Genomic DNA, 18,447 nt, shown 5'->3' on the forward strand with positions numbered 1-18,447 from the left:
TTTCCGTCCCGATTTTCATCCAACCTCGCTGACGGGATGATTTTTTCGTCCTAGGAGGAAATAACCATCCCGTCCGCGTCCCTTCACTAGTATAGTTTTGGATCGTCCGGGACGTGGAAGATGGATGGGACGGGACGAAGATCGTCCTGTTTGACTTCTGGAATCAGCACAGGGACGCGGACTGGACGCTTTTTTGTCTGAGACCTCTGGACGGAACGGTTTTTTCATATGTGTGGATGAAAACCATCCCGTCCGGAGGTCTCAGAACAAATTTCAGTCTCGATTTTTGTCCAACCTCGCGGACGGGACGATTTTTTCGTCCTGGGATGAAACAAATGTCCCGTCCGCATCCCTGCACTAGTATAGTTCCTGACCATCCGGGACGTGGACAATGGATGGGACGGGAGGAAAACCTCCCGTCCGACGTCCGGAATCGGTGCGCCGACGGGGAGCTTTTCTCGTCCTGATTTTCGTCCAACCTCGCGAACGGGACGATTTTTCGTCATAGGACCAAAAAACCGTCCCGTCGGCGTCCCTGCACTGTACGTGTGAGTTTGTTGGGAGGTGATGGGATGCACAGCGGTGACCGGACATGTTTTGGCGGGAAAATCAAACTACAAGTACCTAACCGGTGGAGGTTCAGAGGGAGGCCGGAATGGAGACGGATTCTGACTCGGGCGGTTCCCACGTCTCCGCCACGCCGCCGAGAAGATCGCCGCCATTAACAGCTCCGCCGAAGCTCTCCTCTTCGTCGGCCGCGCCGGTCAAGCGCAAGTTGCTTTCCAAGGTTGATGCAGCGCCGTGCAGGAGCAAGAAGATCGAGAAACCGATGGAACAGCCAGAAATCGCTTCTTCTCTCCTTTCTCCTGATTGTTCTTGTCTTCCTTTTCGATCTCTGAAGATTCCTGGTTGGAATAACCCTGCCGCCTCGCTCTCGAGCTCCTTCATGTCTCGGAAGGTTGCTTCAGATTTGGGAACTTTTGAGCTGGTGGAGATCGCCGTGGAGTCTTGCGTTGATCCTGAGAAGATTAGGAATGAGGATGTTGGGGAAGTTAACGGCTTCCTAAGTCATTCGGCTTGTGAGACTTTTCCTAGATTATTCAGTACTGATAGAAGTGATTCAGATTTTAGAAGTAGAGGTGGTGCGATTGCGCCGGAAAATCAGTCGGAAGAAGGCTCTAGAGTGGCTCATCATCCGTTGTCGCAGATCAGGAAAGGTAAAAGAGTTTCCAGAGCGCAAACTAATTGGATTAGTGGACCTTCGGGAATGACCATGAAGGAGGCGCCCAAACCCTTCAAATCCTCCAATGATGGCAATTTCGTGAAACTAAACCTGAATGCTTATGGGCGGAAGAAATTCAAATTTCGAAATGGAAACAAACAGTTCGCTTCTTCGCGGAATGCGAAATTCCGTCGGAGAGTACTGGATAAGAATCGCGGAGCGGCTTCTAAACTAGATTCAGAAATCGATTTCTTTGGTTCCGGAACGAGTTCAACATTCGATGAAAGCACAAAACAGGACGGAGGCGCAATGGCGGAAGCTATCCTTGCGGTCCGAGAGGATTGCTCGGACATAAATCTGCAGAAACTTTTGAAGCTTTCACACGGTTATGATTCATTTCGTGAAGGGCAGCTTAAAGCCATTAAGCAGATTCTTGGCGGAAAATCGACGATATTGGTTCTACCAACCGGTGCAGGGAAGACATTGTGCTATCAGGTGTGCCTCAATGTCCTGGTTATTAGTATAAATTAAATTCGCGTGAAGTCACGACAATCTTTTTTCTTCATTTAAATCGTTTTTCTGACTGGAATCTTTGCCAGCTTCCTGCTTTGGTGTTATCTGGTTTAACCTTAGTTATCAGTCCTCTGATTTCACTGATGATGGATCAAATTAGGCAGCTTCCTCCGTTACTTTCTGGCGGTCTCTTCTGCAGCAACCAGGTAACTTTCTTTCTCATCTGTTTCAGTTGAAGGATTTTTGTCTTTATTCTTTTCTGCTTATTGCTCATGTTTATCGCATAGAACCTTGAAGAATACAAGGAAACCCTGGATAGAATCCTTCATGGAAGATTAAAGGTAAAACTTCACAATTAATTTTTTGTTTATCTCAAATTGAATTGTGTTCCATCTAGTAGATACTATCTTCTTGTTGAGGTCATCTTGTTCTTCATCTTTCACTCGTTGTATGCCGTTTAGAGATTTTGAGGTATTTTATTCTAGAAGGTGTGCTCCCATATCCCATTTATCCTCTTTTGGAGTCTCGACTACCCATTATATTTTTTACATCATATTTAGAGTATTTTCAGGTTCAATACAAGTTATTATCTTTTGGGTTCATGTTTTATGACTTCTGATGTCAACATCATCCGTCCCGGTTTCCATATTCTACTTAACTATCTCTATCTCCCGTCAGTTACTCCTTGTTTTGGTGTGGCATTCTCCTCATGTATTTTCACTCACTTCTTTCAGAAACTCTGTCATTGGCATCACTTGGCTCTCCCTTCAAGGCTAAACCTAATTATGGCAATTTAATCTTAAAATTGATGTATACAAATTTTGAATGTGTAATTTATCTTTCATTGTTCCTTTATCCTTCTTTATAATTCAATTTGTCTTCATCTTTATCCTGATGGATGCCTGTGGTAACTTAAAAAGATTTTGCTGGGAATTTAAACATGCAGGTCCTTTTAATTTCTCCAGAAAGATTTACAGATCCCAAGTTCTTGAGAATCTTTGAGGATGGTCCGGAAATCTCACTCATAGTAGTAGACGAAGCTCACTGCCTCTCTGAGTGGTCAGTCGATCCTTCAAATCATATTCAAGAAACTGTAACTGAACGGATACTTGCATCACTTTTATCAGATTATCTAGAATTATCAAAATGTTCTCAAAATTATTTGTCCATTGATGTAGACTCTTTCGTCTAAGCTGAAATATTTTTCACGTATTTTTTCAGCTATCTATCTTTAAATTTAGTGAGATTTATGCCATAACTGGAAATCTCACTCAGGTAACTACATTACAGGTCCCACAATTTCCGTCCATCATATTTCAGACTCAGATCATCTCTATTTAGGAAGAAACTCTCCGTCAATTGTGTCCTTGCAATGACTGCAACAGCTACAACTCAAACTTTGGAGGACATAATGCAGTCTCTAGATATCAAGTCTGACAATCTTATTCAAGGAGGCAGTATGAGGGATAACTTGGAGCTCTATGTGACAGAGAGTGAAAACAAGTGTGTATTCTTTTTTCAATTTAAATTATTTTATGACGCTCATCTTTCAAAATCTTCTTAGGGTGAAGGGTTTGTTGATGCTGCTAAAGTCTTCCCCATTCAGTGAAGTGCAAAGTATCATTATCTATTGTAAATTTCAGGTGTGTTGTCTCCTTATTTTAGTATAACAATAGTTTTAAAAATAAATTTTTTATTTTTCAAAACAGATATAATATTTTTTATTTGTTAGTCTGGCATTGTGTAAATCTACCCGCTGCCCTATTAATTACGGCTGGAGGCAGCAGCAAAAAATTTATAGGCAATGCGTCTTGTTTCATCGGATGGCTCAATATGCTTTTGGCTCAAAAGTGGTAGCTGGTTTCATATCAGTACACCATTTCTGCATATTCACCTTGTCCTTAGATGAAGGTCTTAAGCACTTCCTTTTTTTTAAAAAGGAAGATCAGCCTGATACATTCTTTTCGAGTACGTACCACCAACATGTCCACAAGAGATGCCGGTAGTCAGGTTAGTTGAGTCACACATGGGCGCGGCGACGGGAAGATATAAATAAAGGGAGCGTGTGACAAGGAGGGGATGGTTCTCATTTTTCAAGAAAGGGTCACTAGGTTGGGCAGCTCCGGATGAAGACTAGAAGGACTGCAGCGTCATCCTCTCACTGCAGCTCCAATCACTTTCTCCCTATCTTCGTTTGCTCTTCCTATTCCCTGCAAGCTACCAAATTCGGATCTCCTACTTGATCTGAAGGAACATTATACATCTGAATATTTGGTTTTCACTGATTCTTCTGGAATTGCCAAATTTGGAAAGAGTGTTCAAGAAAGCATTCCTACCGGAATTTACACGCTGATACAGAAGATGGTATCAATTGGTATCCGAGAAGCGTTGATCCTCTACCATCGCATTGTGGACCAGTAATTAACTAATATTCTTCACCAACAATCAAGATGATTATGAATAAGGCTCCTAGCCAATGATATCAATTCAAACTCTTTAAAGTGTCGTCAGCATTTTTGCAAAGCATCAATTCCTCATCCAGGCACTTACGTAAGTCAGCATTGTTTCAGAAAATTTCAGTATTTGAAAGCATGTAAGAAATGGGTGATGGAGGAAAGGGAGTGATTCTAGATTAGCCAGACACGGCTGAAATCCTCACAATTGTATTACAACTTCGGAGGATTGATCTGATGCTATCAAAATGGATGAACGGACAATGCACGCAATGGCCACCAACCATTACAGCCGATTTAAATACCAGCCAGTATAGTTAAGTGGGTTGGGCCCATCTATCTGAAGTTACTTATTCTCTCACATGAGAGGTTCTCTTCTAGCACGTAGGTTCTTTGACCCAATAAGCCTTTCACGTAGGTTCTCTTCTAGCACGTGGCCCACATACAAATATAACGGACTAAGTAAACATGAAACAAGAGATAAAAAGAAATAAGGACGACAGCTAACTGAAACATCCACCCTTGGGATCTGCTGTGGTGCCCATATTATCTGGGCAAACTGAATGCAAATAGGAGATGAGAAAAGTCTTCCCTGGCACTCGAGTTTAAGAACATTTTAACCCAAATAGCATTATCTGAAATCCATGCTGACTCTCCTGGGTCTTAAAAGTTGTCTTTGCTATATATCGGAGTTTGTTACTGCCTTAGGGCTGAGGAGTGGCGCAGCCTTAGCGCAGAAACAGTGTAAAATAACTTGAGACCACAAGCGTTGCTCTACAAGAGATAACCAAGTTTTGTATCCACATAACTAGCCTCTTTAACCCTTGAGTCCACAAGGGAGTTACGCTCATATCTGCAAACACTGAAACACTTTCTAACAAAGAGAACAAATAAAGGGGAGAATCAGGATCCTTAGAAAAAGGAATACTTAAAGAATTTGTTTTTCTAGATTACAATGAGGCTTTCTATAGACTACTAAAGGCAGAGGGTAGTCCAAAGTGACAGTACACTTAAGAAGATGACTTAAAATTTCAGGAAAAACAACACAGACAATACATAACAGAAGATCCAAAATCTGACAGGCTTGATCAGAGATATTATGCATATATTGGAACCTGTTGAATCTGTCAGAAGATATTGTGCGATTCTAGAAGTTTCTGAGAATTAAAAATTGTAGATTCCCAGCTCTCAAGAGGTACAAGAGAGATATTCTTTGTATTCTAGGAGTTTGGAATCTATTAAAGGATTTTGTGCATCTCCAAGTGATTTTCTGCAGACGTTTCAGCTTCTAGAAGATTCTTCACATGGCCAACCATTTGTTAATGGGCTTCACAAAATGAGCACCTGGGCAACTTTGGTGAGGGGAGGAGGGAAGGAAGGATTATGATACATTATGTACACGCACATATAGATACAAACTCAAGAGGAGGGCACTGCTGGAGGCGCATGTGGTGTCGTCTCTTAGAGGCATGTGTGAAGCTCTTCAAGAGACCACCTGCACGGGAAGGTATAGCTTTGAGTCATTGAGTCAAAATCTTGAAATCAGAGACCGCAGTCAGAGGACCTGAGGCTGGAGCAATGGGATCATTTTCGGCCAAAGGGGAAACGGCAGACCACCCTCTCTGGCATCTTTCTATCATATCTTATTTCCTACTGTCAAGAGAGGAAGGAAGAAGATAATGACATAATTCAATAGAGTACATGGCTGGGTATACATATACCCTAGGAGGGAGAAAATGATAAGAGGGCTAATGGGCTTATAGAATAGGGCCCATTAGCCCATAAGGCTGACTATCTCACTAACACCCCCCCGCAAGCGAAGTATGGATGTCATCCATGCCGAGCTTGGACACTGCACGTTGCAGGAGAGGTCGAGATAGTCCTTTGGTAAGGACATCAGCAGCTTGATCAGCGGATGGAACAAATTCCAAGTCAAAGATGCCCTCGTCCACGCGCTCCTTGAAGAAGTAGCGGTGGAGTTCCATATGCTTGATCCATCCCTGTTGGCCAGGGTTCTTTGCCAAGGCGATTGCCGACTTGTTGTCGCAGTAGAAGTGGATCGGGCTGGAATACTCCACACGAAGGTCATGGAGAATTCCGTATATCCATTGGCCTTCAGAGGCCCCATCGGCAAGTGCCCGGTATTCGGCTTCAGCACTGGAGCGGGACACTTTGTCCTGCTTGTTGCTCTTCCAACTGACAAGACTGTCGAAGACAAAAGTGCACTACCCCGTGGTGGAACGACAGTCCACAACTGAGCCGGCAAAGTCCGCATCAGTGTACACCTTCACGGTCCGCTCCATACTCCGAGGAAAGAACAAGCCCTTCCTGGGGCAGCCCTTTAGGTACGCAAGTACCCGGTTGGCCGCCTGACGATGGATCTCCCGCGGAGAGTGCATGAACTGACTGAGGAGGTTGACGGCGAAAGTGATGTCGGGGCGAGTGTGGGTCAAGTACAGGAGTTTCCCCACCACCTGCTGGTACTGATATGCGTTCACCGGTGCTGAGTCCTCCCCCTTACCCAACTTGACGTTAGGGTCGATGGGAGTAGTAACCGGTGCACACTCAGTCATTCCGGTCAAGGCCAGTAGGTCAACGGCATACTTCTGCTATGACACAAAGATCCCCCGGGGGGAGTAGGCCACCTCAAGGCCGAGGAAGTAGCGAAGAGGCCCGAGGGCTTTGATTTCGAACTCCTTGGCCAACGCAGAGCTGAGGCGGCCGGCCTCTGCAGAATCGGACCCCGTGATGAGGATGTCGTCGACGTACACGGCCAAGATGGAGACACCCGCGGAACTGTGACGGAAGAATAGGGAGGCATCCCCATTGCTCTGAGTGTAGCCCTCGGTCTTCATGACCGAAGAGAACCGACCGAACCACATCCGCGGTGACTGTTTCAGTCCATAGAGAGACTTCCGCAGCCGGCAAACGGTGCCCGGGGGGCCAAGGGTATACCCGGGAGGTGGCATGAATCCACTTGCAATCCACCGCCCTCTTGCCAGGAGGAAGTGGGACGACTTCCCAAGTGTGGTTCTTGAGCAAGGACTGCATCTCCTCATCTATCGCCGCTTTCCAATGAGGAGAAGCAAGAGCATCGGATAGGTGACGAGGGAGGGGATGCGACTCGATGTGAGAAAGAAAGGACCGGTAGGAAGGGCTTAGCCAATCAAAAGAGAGATAGTGAGATAAGGGATAGAGAGGTGTGCGAGTGCACTGACGAACCCCTTTCCAAAGGGCGATAGGCCATCCCAACTGAGCATCATCATCAGTAGAAGAGGGTGACGCATCGTCCGACGGAGGAGCGGAAGCAAAGGAGGGAGAAGAAGATAGCTCCCCGGGGGTAGGGGGAGGCTCCCCGGGGGTAAGGGGAGGCTCCCCGGGGGAAGATGGTGCACTAGGAGAAGGATACGGTGCACCAAGAGTAGGAGGTAGCTCCCCGGGGTGAGAGATGGACTTCCCGGGGTTAGGAGGTGCACTAGGGGGAGGATACGGTGCACCGGGAGGTGAGACGGTAGGAGGCAAGGGAGAGAAGGTGGCTGGGAACGGCGACGGTGGATGAATGGGTCCCACAAACGGAAAGGGTTCCAAGGAAGGAGTCGAAGACGCCTCAACCAGCGGAAGGCGTGGCGAGGTAGAATCACCGAAGTAAGACTCATGCTCGGCAAAGGTGACGTTTGCCGAGATGAAAAATCTCCGAGACGGAGGGTGATAGCAACGGTAACCTTTCTGGAGAGAAGCGTACCCGACGAAGACGCACCGGAGAGCTCGAGCATCGAGCTTCGTGCGAGTGGGAGCCGTATCGTGGGCGTCGCGTGCACCGAAGATGCGAGGAGGAGTCCAGTCCGCAGTGAGAGATGGGGGAACGCCGTGGAGAGACGATCCAGTGGGCTGACAAACCCGAGGGGCTGGGAGGGGAGACGGTTTACGAGATGGGTACTTGTTAAGACCGCCTCACCCCAATACGCCCACGGAACAGAATAGTTCAGCAGAAGGGTACGGGCGGTTGACGTGACATACCCGATCCGACGTTCTGCCATACCGTTCTGTTCTGGGGTGGCCACACAAGAGGACTCGTGGAGAATCCCATGGTCAGCAAAGTACGTGGCCAGCTCGGTGTTGACGAAGTCCCGGGCGTTATCGGAGCGGAAGCGCTGAATACCTCGGCCAAACTGAGTACAAACCATGGTGCGGAAGTGACGGACCGTCGGAGCAACCTCAGATTTGGCGGTCAACAAGTAGACCCATGTGTAGTGGGTGGCCTCGTCAACAAAGATCTGAAAGTATCGGTGGCCCTTTAGGCTAGCCTGCGGGGCGGGTCCCCAAACATCACTATGGATGCGAAATAATGGAGTGGAGAAGTGCGAGGTGGACGGAGAGAAAGATGAACGACGGTGCTTCGCCAGTTGACAGGCATCACACACGATAGTCTGAAGGTCCAATCCAGTACACATCGAAGGAAAGAGACGCTGTAAAACTGAAAATGGCGGGTGACCCAGCCGTTGGTGAGCCAACTGGAGACGTCCCATACGCTGCACATCCGCCGGTCGGAGTTGGCGGTGAAGCAGGAAGCACCGAGAGCGCCCCCCATCGTCCAACAACAGCAACCCGTTCTCCCGCCTAATCGGTGTAGTCCGACCCACCTTGTCAGATAGAAACATCCCGTCAGGCTGGAGGTGAAAAGAACAGGACAAACTGTCAACCAAACGCTGAGGAGACATAAGTATAGCTCGCAGGGCGGGGACATGAAGAACATTGCTGACCACTCCGAGGCCGTCTACAAACACTGCCCCAATTCCAGCAACACGCAACCGTCCACCACCGGCTGTAAGAACTGTACGGTCCCCACTATGCCTTTCGTAGGATACAAACCGGTCATTGAACGGGGTCATGTGTTCGGTTGCCCCCGAATCAAGACCCCAGCTCGTATCCGATACGGGAGGCGAGTAAGAAGCCGTACCACAATACCACTGTTCAGACTGAGGGAGAGAGAACGCACCAAATCCACCAAAATGTGCCGTCGACTGAGTCGGAGTCTGCATAGTAGCCACTTGGTCACGGAGACGGGCCAAGTCGGCTTGGAGCTGCTCAATAGTTGCCGGGCTGGTAGAAGAGGTAGAGGAGGAGGCAACCATAGCTTTCCCTTCAGTAGCCTCCTTCTTTTTCCGGTTGTCGTACTGACGCTTCTTGCACCACTTGCGGAGATGTCCAGGCTTGCTGCAGTAGGAGCAAATCAGCCCGGAGGGGGCCGTCTCCGCGGGGGGAGCAGGAGCGGGCGAGGGATGCCGGGCGAGGAGGGTAGTCGAGTCACGAGCTGCCTCCGAGGAGAGAGTGCCAATGACATGAAAATGACTCTCCTCTTCCTGGAGTTCCTTCACCAAGTCATCAATGGAAGGAAGGCCTTCCTTGCGATGGAGGGCACGGCGCCGAGTGTCGTCATACTCCTTGTTTAGGCCATAAAGAAACCCCAGGAGGCGTAGGCGAAGAGTGTTCTGGAATGACTTGCACGTCGGATCATCCGTCGGCAAGTAGTAGTCCACCTCGTCCCACAGCTTCTTGTGTTCCAGCGCATAGTCCGAGATGGACAGTGCGCCTTGGCGAAAGTTGCTGGCTTTAGCAACGAGCATAAAGAGGCGCCAGTTGTCCCCTTCGCGGCCGCTAAATTTGTTGGCCTGGTCCCAAAAACCCTTCACGGTGGAGCAGCGAGGGAACCTTTCACGGAACGAGGGTGCCAGGGAGGTCGTGTAGAGCCATCCAAGGACGAAGTGTTCCTCGGCTTCCCACGCCGCATAGTGTGGATGGGTCGATGGAAGCGGGGCTTGTGTGCAATGCTTGAACAGTTGGCGAGCCTTGAGAGTAGTCTCAACAAAGTGACGCCACTGTAACAAATTCGGGCCCTGGAGACACGTCGTGTTGGGAACCGCCGGCAGAGAATGAGTAACCTTGTGTGACAAGGGTTCTCGTTGAAAGTCTGCATTGGTGAAGCCATCATCTGGGAAGGCCGGTTGACGCGTCTGGCCCGTGGAGTAAAGTTCCTCCGACATCAGAGCCGTGGTCTCTACGGAGACGGCTGTTGTGACTGAGGTTGCGGCCCGTGCTGCGGCTGCAGCTGCAAGCTGCGGCTGCGGCGGCGGCTGCGGTTGCTGGCAGTAGCTGCGGCTGCTGCTTCGGCGGCGGCTGCGGCTGTTGGCTGTGGCTGCTGCTTCAGCGGCGGCTGCGGCGGCTGCTGCGGCTTCTGCTGCTGCTTCGGCGGTGGCTGAGGCAGCTGGCTGCGGCTGCGCGCGGCTTCGGCTGGCGCGCGGCTGCGGCTGCGGCTGTGCGCGGCTGCGGCTGCGGCTCTGCGCGGCTGTGGCTGCGGCTCTGCGCGGCTGCAGCTAGCAAGCGGCTGCGGCTGTGCGCGGCTGCGGCTGTGCGCGGCTGCGGCTGTGCGCGGTTGCGGCTGCGGCTGTGCGCGGCTGTGGCTGGCGCGCGGCTGCGGCTGTGCGTGGCTGCAGCTGGCGAGCGGCTGCGACTGCGGCTGTGCGCGGCTGCGGCTGGCACTCGGTTGTAGTTCCGGCTAGGGCTGCGGCTGCGGCTGCGGCTAGGGTTTTGGCTTCGGCTGGTTCTCCGGAAGCTCCGCGGGCTGGCTACAGCTCGCACTGTGGCTGATCCGTCGGTCACGCTCCGGGTTCGCTAGACAGCGAGAGGGTGATGTCAAACCCTAGATGGAAGAGCTCTGGAGCTCTGATACCATGTCAAGAGAGGAAGGAAGAAGATAATGACATAACTCAATAGAGTACATGGCTGGGTATACATATACCCTAGGAGGGAGAGAATGATAAGAGGGCTAATGGGCTTATAGAATAGGGCCCATTAGCCCATAAGGCTGACTATCTCACTAACACCTACGAATCACAGACCAGCAATTAGACTCAGTTCCTGAATAATTTGGTTTCAAGTGTATTGTTTAATCAGGATATTTTTGACAAATATTCTATTTGAAATTTTGATACGAGAATTGTATATCAAATTAGAGTTTTCTGGCTCGATTTTCTTTCAAAATAAGCCCTTTATAATAGTGACAGACAAAGAAGGGACTAGTTTAATCCTAAGATTTCTAATTTGTTCATCTATAAAGTGCGAGGTAGAACTATGAGAGAAGTAATTTATTTCCCAGTGAATTGGTAAGGAGATATTTTTCTTTCAAGAGTGTAAAGTTTGAGATTCTTTGTTGAGAAAGAGAATCCTGTAGGTAATTTTCTAGTGAAAGATGAGAATCCTGTTGGTAATTAATATGAACATTATGGAATCAGAGTAAGAAACTTTCACGATTCTTGTTACCTTTGTTTGTAGATCCTCTGTGCACTCTATTGCTAGCTTACTTTCAGCCGGCATTCCTGTATCCCTATTGCAGAAGCTCTGATAGCTCGAGCATTCAGTGAAGTGCTCATCAATGGCTTGCACAAGTTCCATGATCTTCAAGAGAGCCAATGGCTTATGGATGTTGAGCTCTGCCTTGATCTCAGAGGTGAAACCTGAAGAAAGGCCCCTTCCAGCGTAGTCATCGATGCACCTTCAATTGCTGAAGATAACAACTCTAAATCCATCCATCAAGGAGCGACAATCATGTTTTGGCACTACTCCAGGAATAGCTTCAAGGGACCTGTTGTCGGATCATCTTCAAAACGCTGGTGCAGATGAGATTGGAACTCCTGGAAAATCCTTGAAATCAGATTGTTATGGGTCCAGTACCAAATCAGTGCCTTCATACTGATGCTGCCAATCTTCAATGTATGATTGTCAGATGTCACTTGGATCTTTAAAAATAGCTCGGCCTAGTAGAGGCGTCCTACTGGATCATCTCTGTGAAAGTTTGATTTCCTATTCTTCAGACCCATTTGTCTGTTTATGTGATACCAATCATGGTGTTGGGCCCTTTGACTGATCATGTTATGGGCTTCTTACCCGGCTCGTGGGCCCCACGTGCTGGGTAAGAAGCCCATAACAGATCAACATCGAGACATTTAGAGTCAACATTTTGATAGGATACCAAGCTCCACGTGGGGGCATTCTCGTCACTTTATTATGCTTTCTCTCTCTTTATGTTAACTTTAAATAGCACAGCCCTCCTTGGAGGAGGGCAGACCGGCATTTGGTTATTAAGAAGTAGTGGTTTCTCTCCTCCTCTCGTCTCTCCTACATCCACGCGTCTTCTCCCTCCACGGTCCCCGTCCCCGCGACCATCTCCTCCTCACTGCATCTCCAGGCGGCTCTTCCTCGGCCAATCCCTATCTCCTCAGCTCGGCCTCCTCTCCAACCCTTCCCGTTTCACCTCGCAACCCCGGGAATTCCCTTCTCGTCTCACCTTCTTCCACCTTCAGATACGGACCTCGACCAAGGTCCCTATCACATTTCTATCATATGCTTTTGCACCATGTTCTTCTCAGTAGTCTGGAAAACCATCTTTTCGGACTGGCAATTGATGCAGGCACTTCCAATTACTTCTCGTTCACTTTAGGATTGTTCCTGTGTATCTTCTTTGGACTTTCCCATAGAGGCATCCATAACTTGCTTCCATGATACCAAGTGATAAGATCAAAGGTGTAAATTGACTAAAATGGAGACAGTACCCACAAAGCTGTTCTGCAAAATAGGGGTATAGCATGCAGAGTATAGAGGGAGAGAGAGATGAAGACATTAGGTTGGGGCTGTCTTTGGATGCCTCTGCATAGCAGTCGCCATGCAAGGGGTTGATGAAGAGCTATCAACTGCTCTCTTACACATATGATCTGAAGATGCCTCCCTTGTTCCCCAGCTGCCTTCTTCAGTGCCATTGAAATAGTTCCAGCCGGGGCTGTCTCATGCCTGGTCTACGCCGTTAGCACTGACAGTATCAGGGTGCGATGCCTAAGTCAAATCTGCAAGTATCTCTGTGTTAGTGCCCCAACTCTCTTCTGCTCATAAATTCTCACCTATCATATGCTTTGAACTTTGATACTGAGGCTCTTTATGTGCCAAACCACTAATTGATTCAAGTCTTTTAAAGAAAACATTTTATTCATGGATAGTCAGCTTTTAAATCATAAGATGTCTTGAGATTCATCATCATATTTTCCCTAACATTTTCTCAACTATTCGACCCCAGTCATTCCATACCTTACTCTAGTTTTATGCTTAAATACTCCATTCGTTAATTTTTAGCTGTGAGAAATGTTCCTTTATTCTTGTTGCATTTATTATATGCATTTTTCTGTGCTATTGGTGACAGGCTGAGACTGACACAGTTTGCAGCTTCCTTTGTGATAATGGCATTTCTGCAAAGGTGAGCCCCATCCACAGTCATTTTCCGATACTTTCATGTGCCACAGAGTTCAGCTCGCACCCAGTTTGATCTGTCGTTCTCCAGGTTAATTCAGAACCTTTACTTTACAGAGTTACCACAGTGGCATTCCTGCTAAGAATAGAAGCCGCACGCAGGACCTGTTCTGTTTAAATAAAATAAGAGTGGTCAGGGATCTTTCTCAATGCCACTACACAGCTTAATGATTCACGTTCAGTGGAAATAAATTGTAACTTACCTTCTTATCGGCCTTCTATAGGTTGTGGCCACTGTGGCATTTGGAATGGGCCTCGATAAACGTGATGTGGGAGCGGTATATCGGCACTTAAACTTTTTTGCTCAATTTTGCAAGGAGTCTTCATTTTCCTTCGTTTTCTTCGCAAATAAATAATTTTCTTGTGCTCTGTGGCTTTCATTTTCAGGTAATTCATTATAGCCTTCCAGAAAGTCTTGAGGAGTATGTGCAGGTACCCTTCAATGTTGAGCTTCTGATACAAAAAAAGTGAAATAAAATTCTTTTTTTGCCAAGTAAAATTGGAGGCAGAAATCAGTTAGTTTCTTCCATTCAATAGGAAACTGGACGTGCCGGAAGAGACGGCAGGCTTTCTTTTTGCCATCTCTTCCATGACGATAACACATATTACAAGCTGCGCAGTCTTCTACATAGGTGGCAACATGTTCTCCATCATCATCATTTTCAATCGCAAGGTTTGCTGATTATTAATATTTGCCATTTATCTTGCGCAGTGATGGTACCGATGAATATACCATGAAAAGTTTTCTCTGCCATATTCTTTATCGCAAGTCAAATTCTCCCGGAGAGACTTTCTCTTTGGTGAAAGAATCTACATGCGTGGCCTTTGATATGAAAGAAGAGGTCAATTCGTCTTCAGCAGTGTACGTCTTCATAATCCACGAATTGATATCCCAAAACTGAATATTCGGCAGGTGTGATTTTTCTGCTTGCAGGTGTTGTTAACTGTGCTAACGCAGCTGGAATTAGGTGAGGTTCAGTATTTACGTCTACTTCCAGCAACTAATATCACATGTACACTGCACTTTCACAAGGTTGGTAAGCTACATCCTAAGTCCTTCTCAAGACTGGCCAAGATAACCATTTTTTATTCTCTTTTATCTGCAGAGGGATCCATATATTCTCTCAGACAAGAGCATCGTCATTGCGGCAATTTTGAGCCAGTGGGGGTTCTCCAGTACAAATTATTTGAAAGCTAAACGTTAATACTTTCTGATTTCTCTCTCTCTCTATTTCAGGGTCGAGCAGAAACATGGACAGTATATTTTTGATATACCTACTGTGGCGAATAGTCTCAGAACAACACCCATTGAATTGCTGGACCAGCTTCAAAACCTCAAGGTGCTCATAATTACTTGTCTGCCATTTCTTTGTATTTTCAAATTAAACATTTTCATCCATTGATGCTCGTTTATAGAATTTCATTTCATGCTGTTCTTCTATGACCATAAACAATGGATTTCTATTTTCCCTACGAATTGAATTAAATAAATGTTACTCTGCTCTTTGCTGATTTCCCATTAACCCACAAACTTCCTCTTGCCAATAAATGGTCAGTACTCGGGGGAGATCACATATGAAACCAAGGACCCCGCATTTTGCTACACAATCACTCAAACGCCAGAGGATGTTGTCTCTCTCGCCACTGAACTGACAAAATGGCTTCGCCAAGTAGAACAGTGCAAGGCATGTGTGTGATTTCCCCTTTTTCCTGCCATTTTCTCTTCTCACCAGCTGTCCATACAGATCCGCAAGCTGGATGCAATGTACAGCGCAGCTGTTTTTGCTACCAAGAAGTGCATAAGAACTGAAGGCTGCTCCTCTTCTCTGCACTCACAATGCATGCGGAAAAGAATAATTGAGTACTTCAACCTGACTCCAGGCGATTCACCGACTCAGCCTCCTACCAAAGAAGCAAACTCCAGGTCATAATTTAGTTGATTAATGATTTCCCATGAAACAACTCTGAAGATTTTTCTTTATTGCCTCGTCACGGCTGCAGCGGAAATCCATTTCTTCGAGCAGATATTAAGGTAAATACAGACCCTCTGCGAGTATACGTCTCATTTGCAAAAAAAAAGTGCAAGGATTTGAGACCGACTGCCACTGTAGGTATTTCTTCAGAGTAACACCAACATCAAGTTCACACCGAGGGCGGTGGCAAGGATTATGCACGGCATCCCCAGCCCTGCTTACCCTTATTCCACATGGGCAAAGACCCACTTCTGGTAATTCTATAGTTTTCATTATATGTTAATTTAATAAAAACTTTAATTTTGAAAAGTCACCATGATGGCTACCTATCTGTCCTTAGGGGGAGGCATTCACGGGTTGATTTCCCAGTCGTTATGCAAGCCGCCACCTTGGAACTCATGAACCTGACTGGAAGAGGAACAATCTAACCGGTCAGTTCTTCCATCTCCAACTTTGTAATTTTACTGCTTTATAAGTTAAATATCTGATTGGAAACAAGTATTGGTAAGGGAATAATTTAACGATTCGAGCAAAGATTGTACAAATTGGGGGATATTGGGCCTCATGTGAACTACTTTCCATGGGGCCCACCAGGAGGGGAAGAGAGATTTTGTTTCCTCTTGCTCCACACAACTGACTCGGCCGCCTGGTTCAAAAGAGTAGAAACAGGTTGACGCTCAAGCTAAGTTTCAGTGCCGTGGAAGAGGAGTTTTCATTGTCTTTTTGTTTCTTTCCGGCTTTGATTACAGCCGAAGTAGAGAGCCGGCCCGAGTCTAATGGAAAGGAATTTAACAGAAACCAGTGGATATTCACTGGTTTTTGCTAACTAATATCTTAACTCTGGCCAACCACTTATCGGATGAGTATCTTCCAGGTACCATAGAGCATACCGAAGCCTGCCTTCGTATCCCATCTCTCCTCCTGGGCATAGTCTCACCTCTACCCGAAACAACGGATACACGATCAAAACATGTCATGCTGGAGCTACCTGAAGACGTTGAGGCCCCACTCCAATTCAGCAATCACATTCCTTTGCAGAGCGTTTGGTTCCTCCTATATTGCCTGGCCTAGCAACCCGGAGACTCTAATGTTATGATCATCAGCTCAAACTTAGATTATGATTAAGACATATCTTACAAGAGAAGACCCAAGAAAGAACATATAGATTAGGGTCAACCAAGGGCTGACCCATAGTCAACTGCATAGAAGTGTGAAAAAGGTGTCATGTGGATGGCACATGACGATGTTGCAATAAACTGGCTACATCAGGCCCATTAGTTGAAGAAATAAATCAGGCCCACTATTGAATAAAGGGGGGAAGAATAAGTGTAAAAGGAGAAAGGGGGGATTAGAGGGGATCCCCTGACGGGAAGAAGAAATCAAGAAGTTGTTGCACAGTCTGGCTCCCTGGGCTCCGGGTTGCATTCGACCAGGCGGAAGGGAGTGGCAGAGCGCCACATCTTGAAGCTTCCTGCTGGGTGGTTACGCCGGCATCGATACATTTCTATCCCAGATCAGCATTGGTTCTTGACTAAGCCGGAGAGGTGCGTTTTGTTGTTGATTGATACATTTTCTAGCAAATATTGTATCAGTACCATAGAGCATACTGAAGCCTGCCTTCATATCCCATCTCTCCTCCAGTGCACAGTCTCACCTCTACCTGAAACAACCGATACACGATCAAAACATGTCATTCTGAAGCTACCTGAAGACGTTGAGGCCCCACTCCAATTCAGCGACCATAGTCCTTTTGCAGAGCGTTTGGTTCCTCCTATAGTGCCTGGTCTAGCAACGCGGAGACTCTAATGTTATGATCATCAGCTCAAACTTAGTTTATGATTAAGACAAAGGTCACCTACCTGAATCACAAGAAGACCATAACTCTGAGTGACCAGAACTCAGTGAAGGATGTATGGGGTATTGAGCTTCCATGATCTTGGCAGCAAGTCACCTTGATCCAGGAAAGCATGTGACACTTAGTGGCGAGAATTAACCCCATCAGAGATCCACACATCTCGGTCATCAACGACATGAACATCGGCTAATGGAGCGATCGTATCTTTCCACGACTTCCACAACCATTATTGAATGGTTCCATATATATGTCATATGTGAGCTTCTAGGTTCAGCCCCCCCCCTCCAAACCACCCATTGATTCTAGGTCTAGCCAAATTATTAACATTGTGAGGAAGTCAACGTTGTGTAGGCGCAATGCTGGCAGAGAGAGAAGGGAGAAGAGGGAGAGAGGAAGAGAGAGAGAATGATGTCTTGCTCTTTAACGTGTGCGTCAATTGTTACACTATGCTCTGCTAAGAAGATCAATTGTTAAACTAGTGTCCAACATTGTTAAAGTAACCATTTCTAATGAAAGTAAATTGAATTGTTTCTTCATGAAGGTCAGGATAAACTTGAGTTTATCTAAAGAAGAAATGAAAGGATGTTTCTTTTTATTATGGGGGAAGAAAATGATAGTATTTTAAAGATAATAAATATATGGACGGAAGTTTGAGGTTTATTGTTCCATTAATGATGAGAACAACTCTTATGTCATTTTCCACCCTCAGTTCCTCTTTCATTGCCCAACTTTCTCATCCTTGTTGATATATATGAGTAATTGTAGATATGATATGTACATCAAACATCCAATACTCAGGTAGAATATCTATAAAATAAGTACAACCTATCACATACAAACCAGTGACATCACCATTTTTCTTATTAGTTATTTTGTTAAGGTACTTCTAATTCCTCTTTTAGTGACCCATTGTCTTGTAGTGGAAGATGTGCATCTTTTGTTGCCATCGTTCATTGGAGTTTTGCTTTTGCATGTCTCTTTCCATATACCCTCTTCGAGTCAAACATTATCTTTGCGCTCTTTTGTCTCCTAATGTATAGTACTGTAGTGGTAAACATGTTTAGTAGCTTGGGGTAATGT

General features: G+C 46.5%; 1 protein-coding gene across 1 annotated transcript; it reads left to right on the plus strand.

The window, feature by feature from the left end:
• Positions 1 to 355: 355 nt before the first annotated feature.
• Positions 356 to 16,062, plus strand: LOC144706121 (DEAD/DEAH box RNA helicase family protein). Its single transcript, XM_078579023.1, has 20 exons — positions 356 to 1,717; positions 1,822 to 1,941; positions 2,023 to 2,076; positions 2,682 to 2,794; positions 3,026 to 3,238; positions 3,300 to 3,378; positions 13,433 to 13,486; positions 13,597 to 13,671; positions 13,764 to 13,817; positions 13,927 to 13,971; positions 14,077 to 14,171; positions 14,252 to 14,381; positions 14,474 to 14,572; positions 14,646 to 14,701; positions 14,777 to 14,879; positions 15,096 to 15,224; positions 15,285 to 15,463; positions 15,541 to 15,571; positions 15,651 to 15,766; positions 15,853 to 16,062. Exons 1-20 carry the CDS (start codon positions 656 to 658, stop codon positions 15,938 to 15,940), a joined length of 2,895 nt encoding a protein of 964 aa, XP_078435149.1. The 5' UTR covers positions 356 to 655; the 3' UTR covers positions 15,941 to 16,062.
• The last annotated feature ends 2,385 nt before the right edge of the window (positions 16,063 to 18,447 follow it).

The sequence above is a fragment of the Wolffia australiana genome, chromosome 7, assembly GCF_029677425.1.
Source record: "Wolffia australiana isolate 7733 chromosome 7, ASM2967742v1".
NCBI classification, from domain to species: Eukaryota; Viridiplantae; Streptophyta; class Magnoliopsida; order Alismatales; family Araceae; genus Wolffia; species Wolffia australiana.

What these genes read in the sequence shown, in the direction of transcription:
- LOC144706121 (XM_078579023.1), top strand. Translation starts at nt 656, where the DNA reads ATGGAGACGGATTCTGACTCGGGCGGTTCCCACGTCTCCGCCACGCCG. An exon ending in GTCTCTTCTGCAGCAACCAG is followed by an intron (nt 1,942 to 2,022) that starts GTAACTTTCTTT and finishes TTTATCGCATAG; the next exon opens with AACCTTGAAGAATACAAGGA. An exon ending in CCTTTGATATGAAAGAAGAG is followed by an intron (nt 14,382 to 14,473) that starts GTCAATTCGTCT and finishes TTCTGCTTGCAG; the next exon opens with GTGTTGTTAACTGTGCTAAC.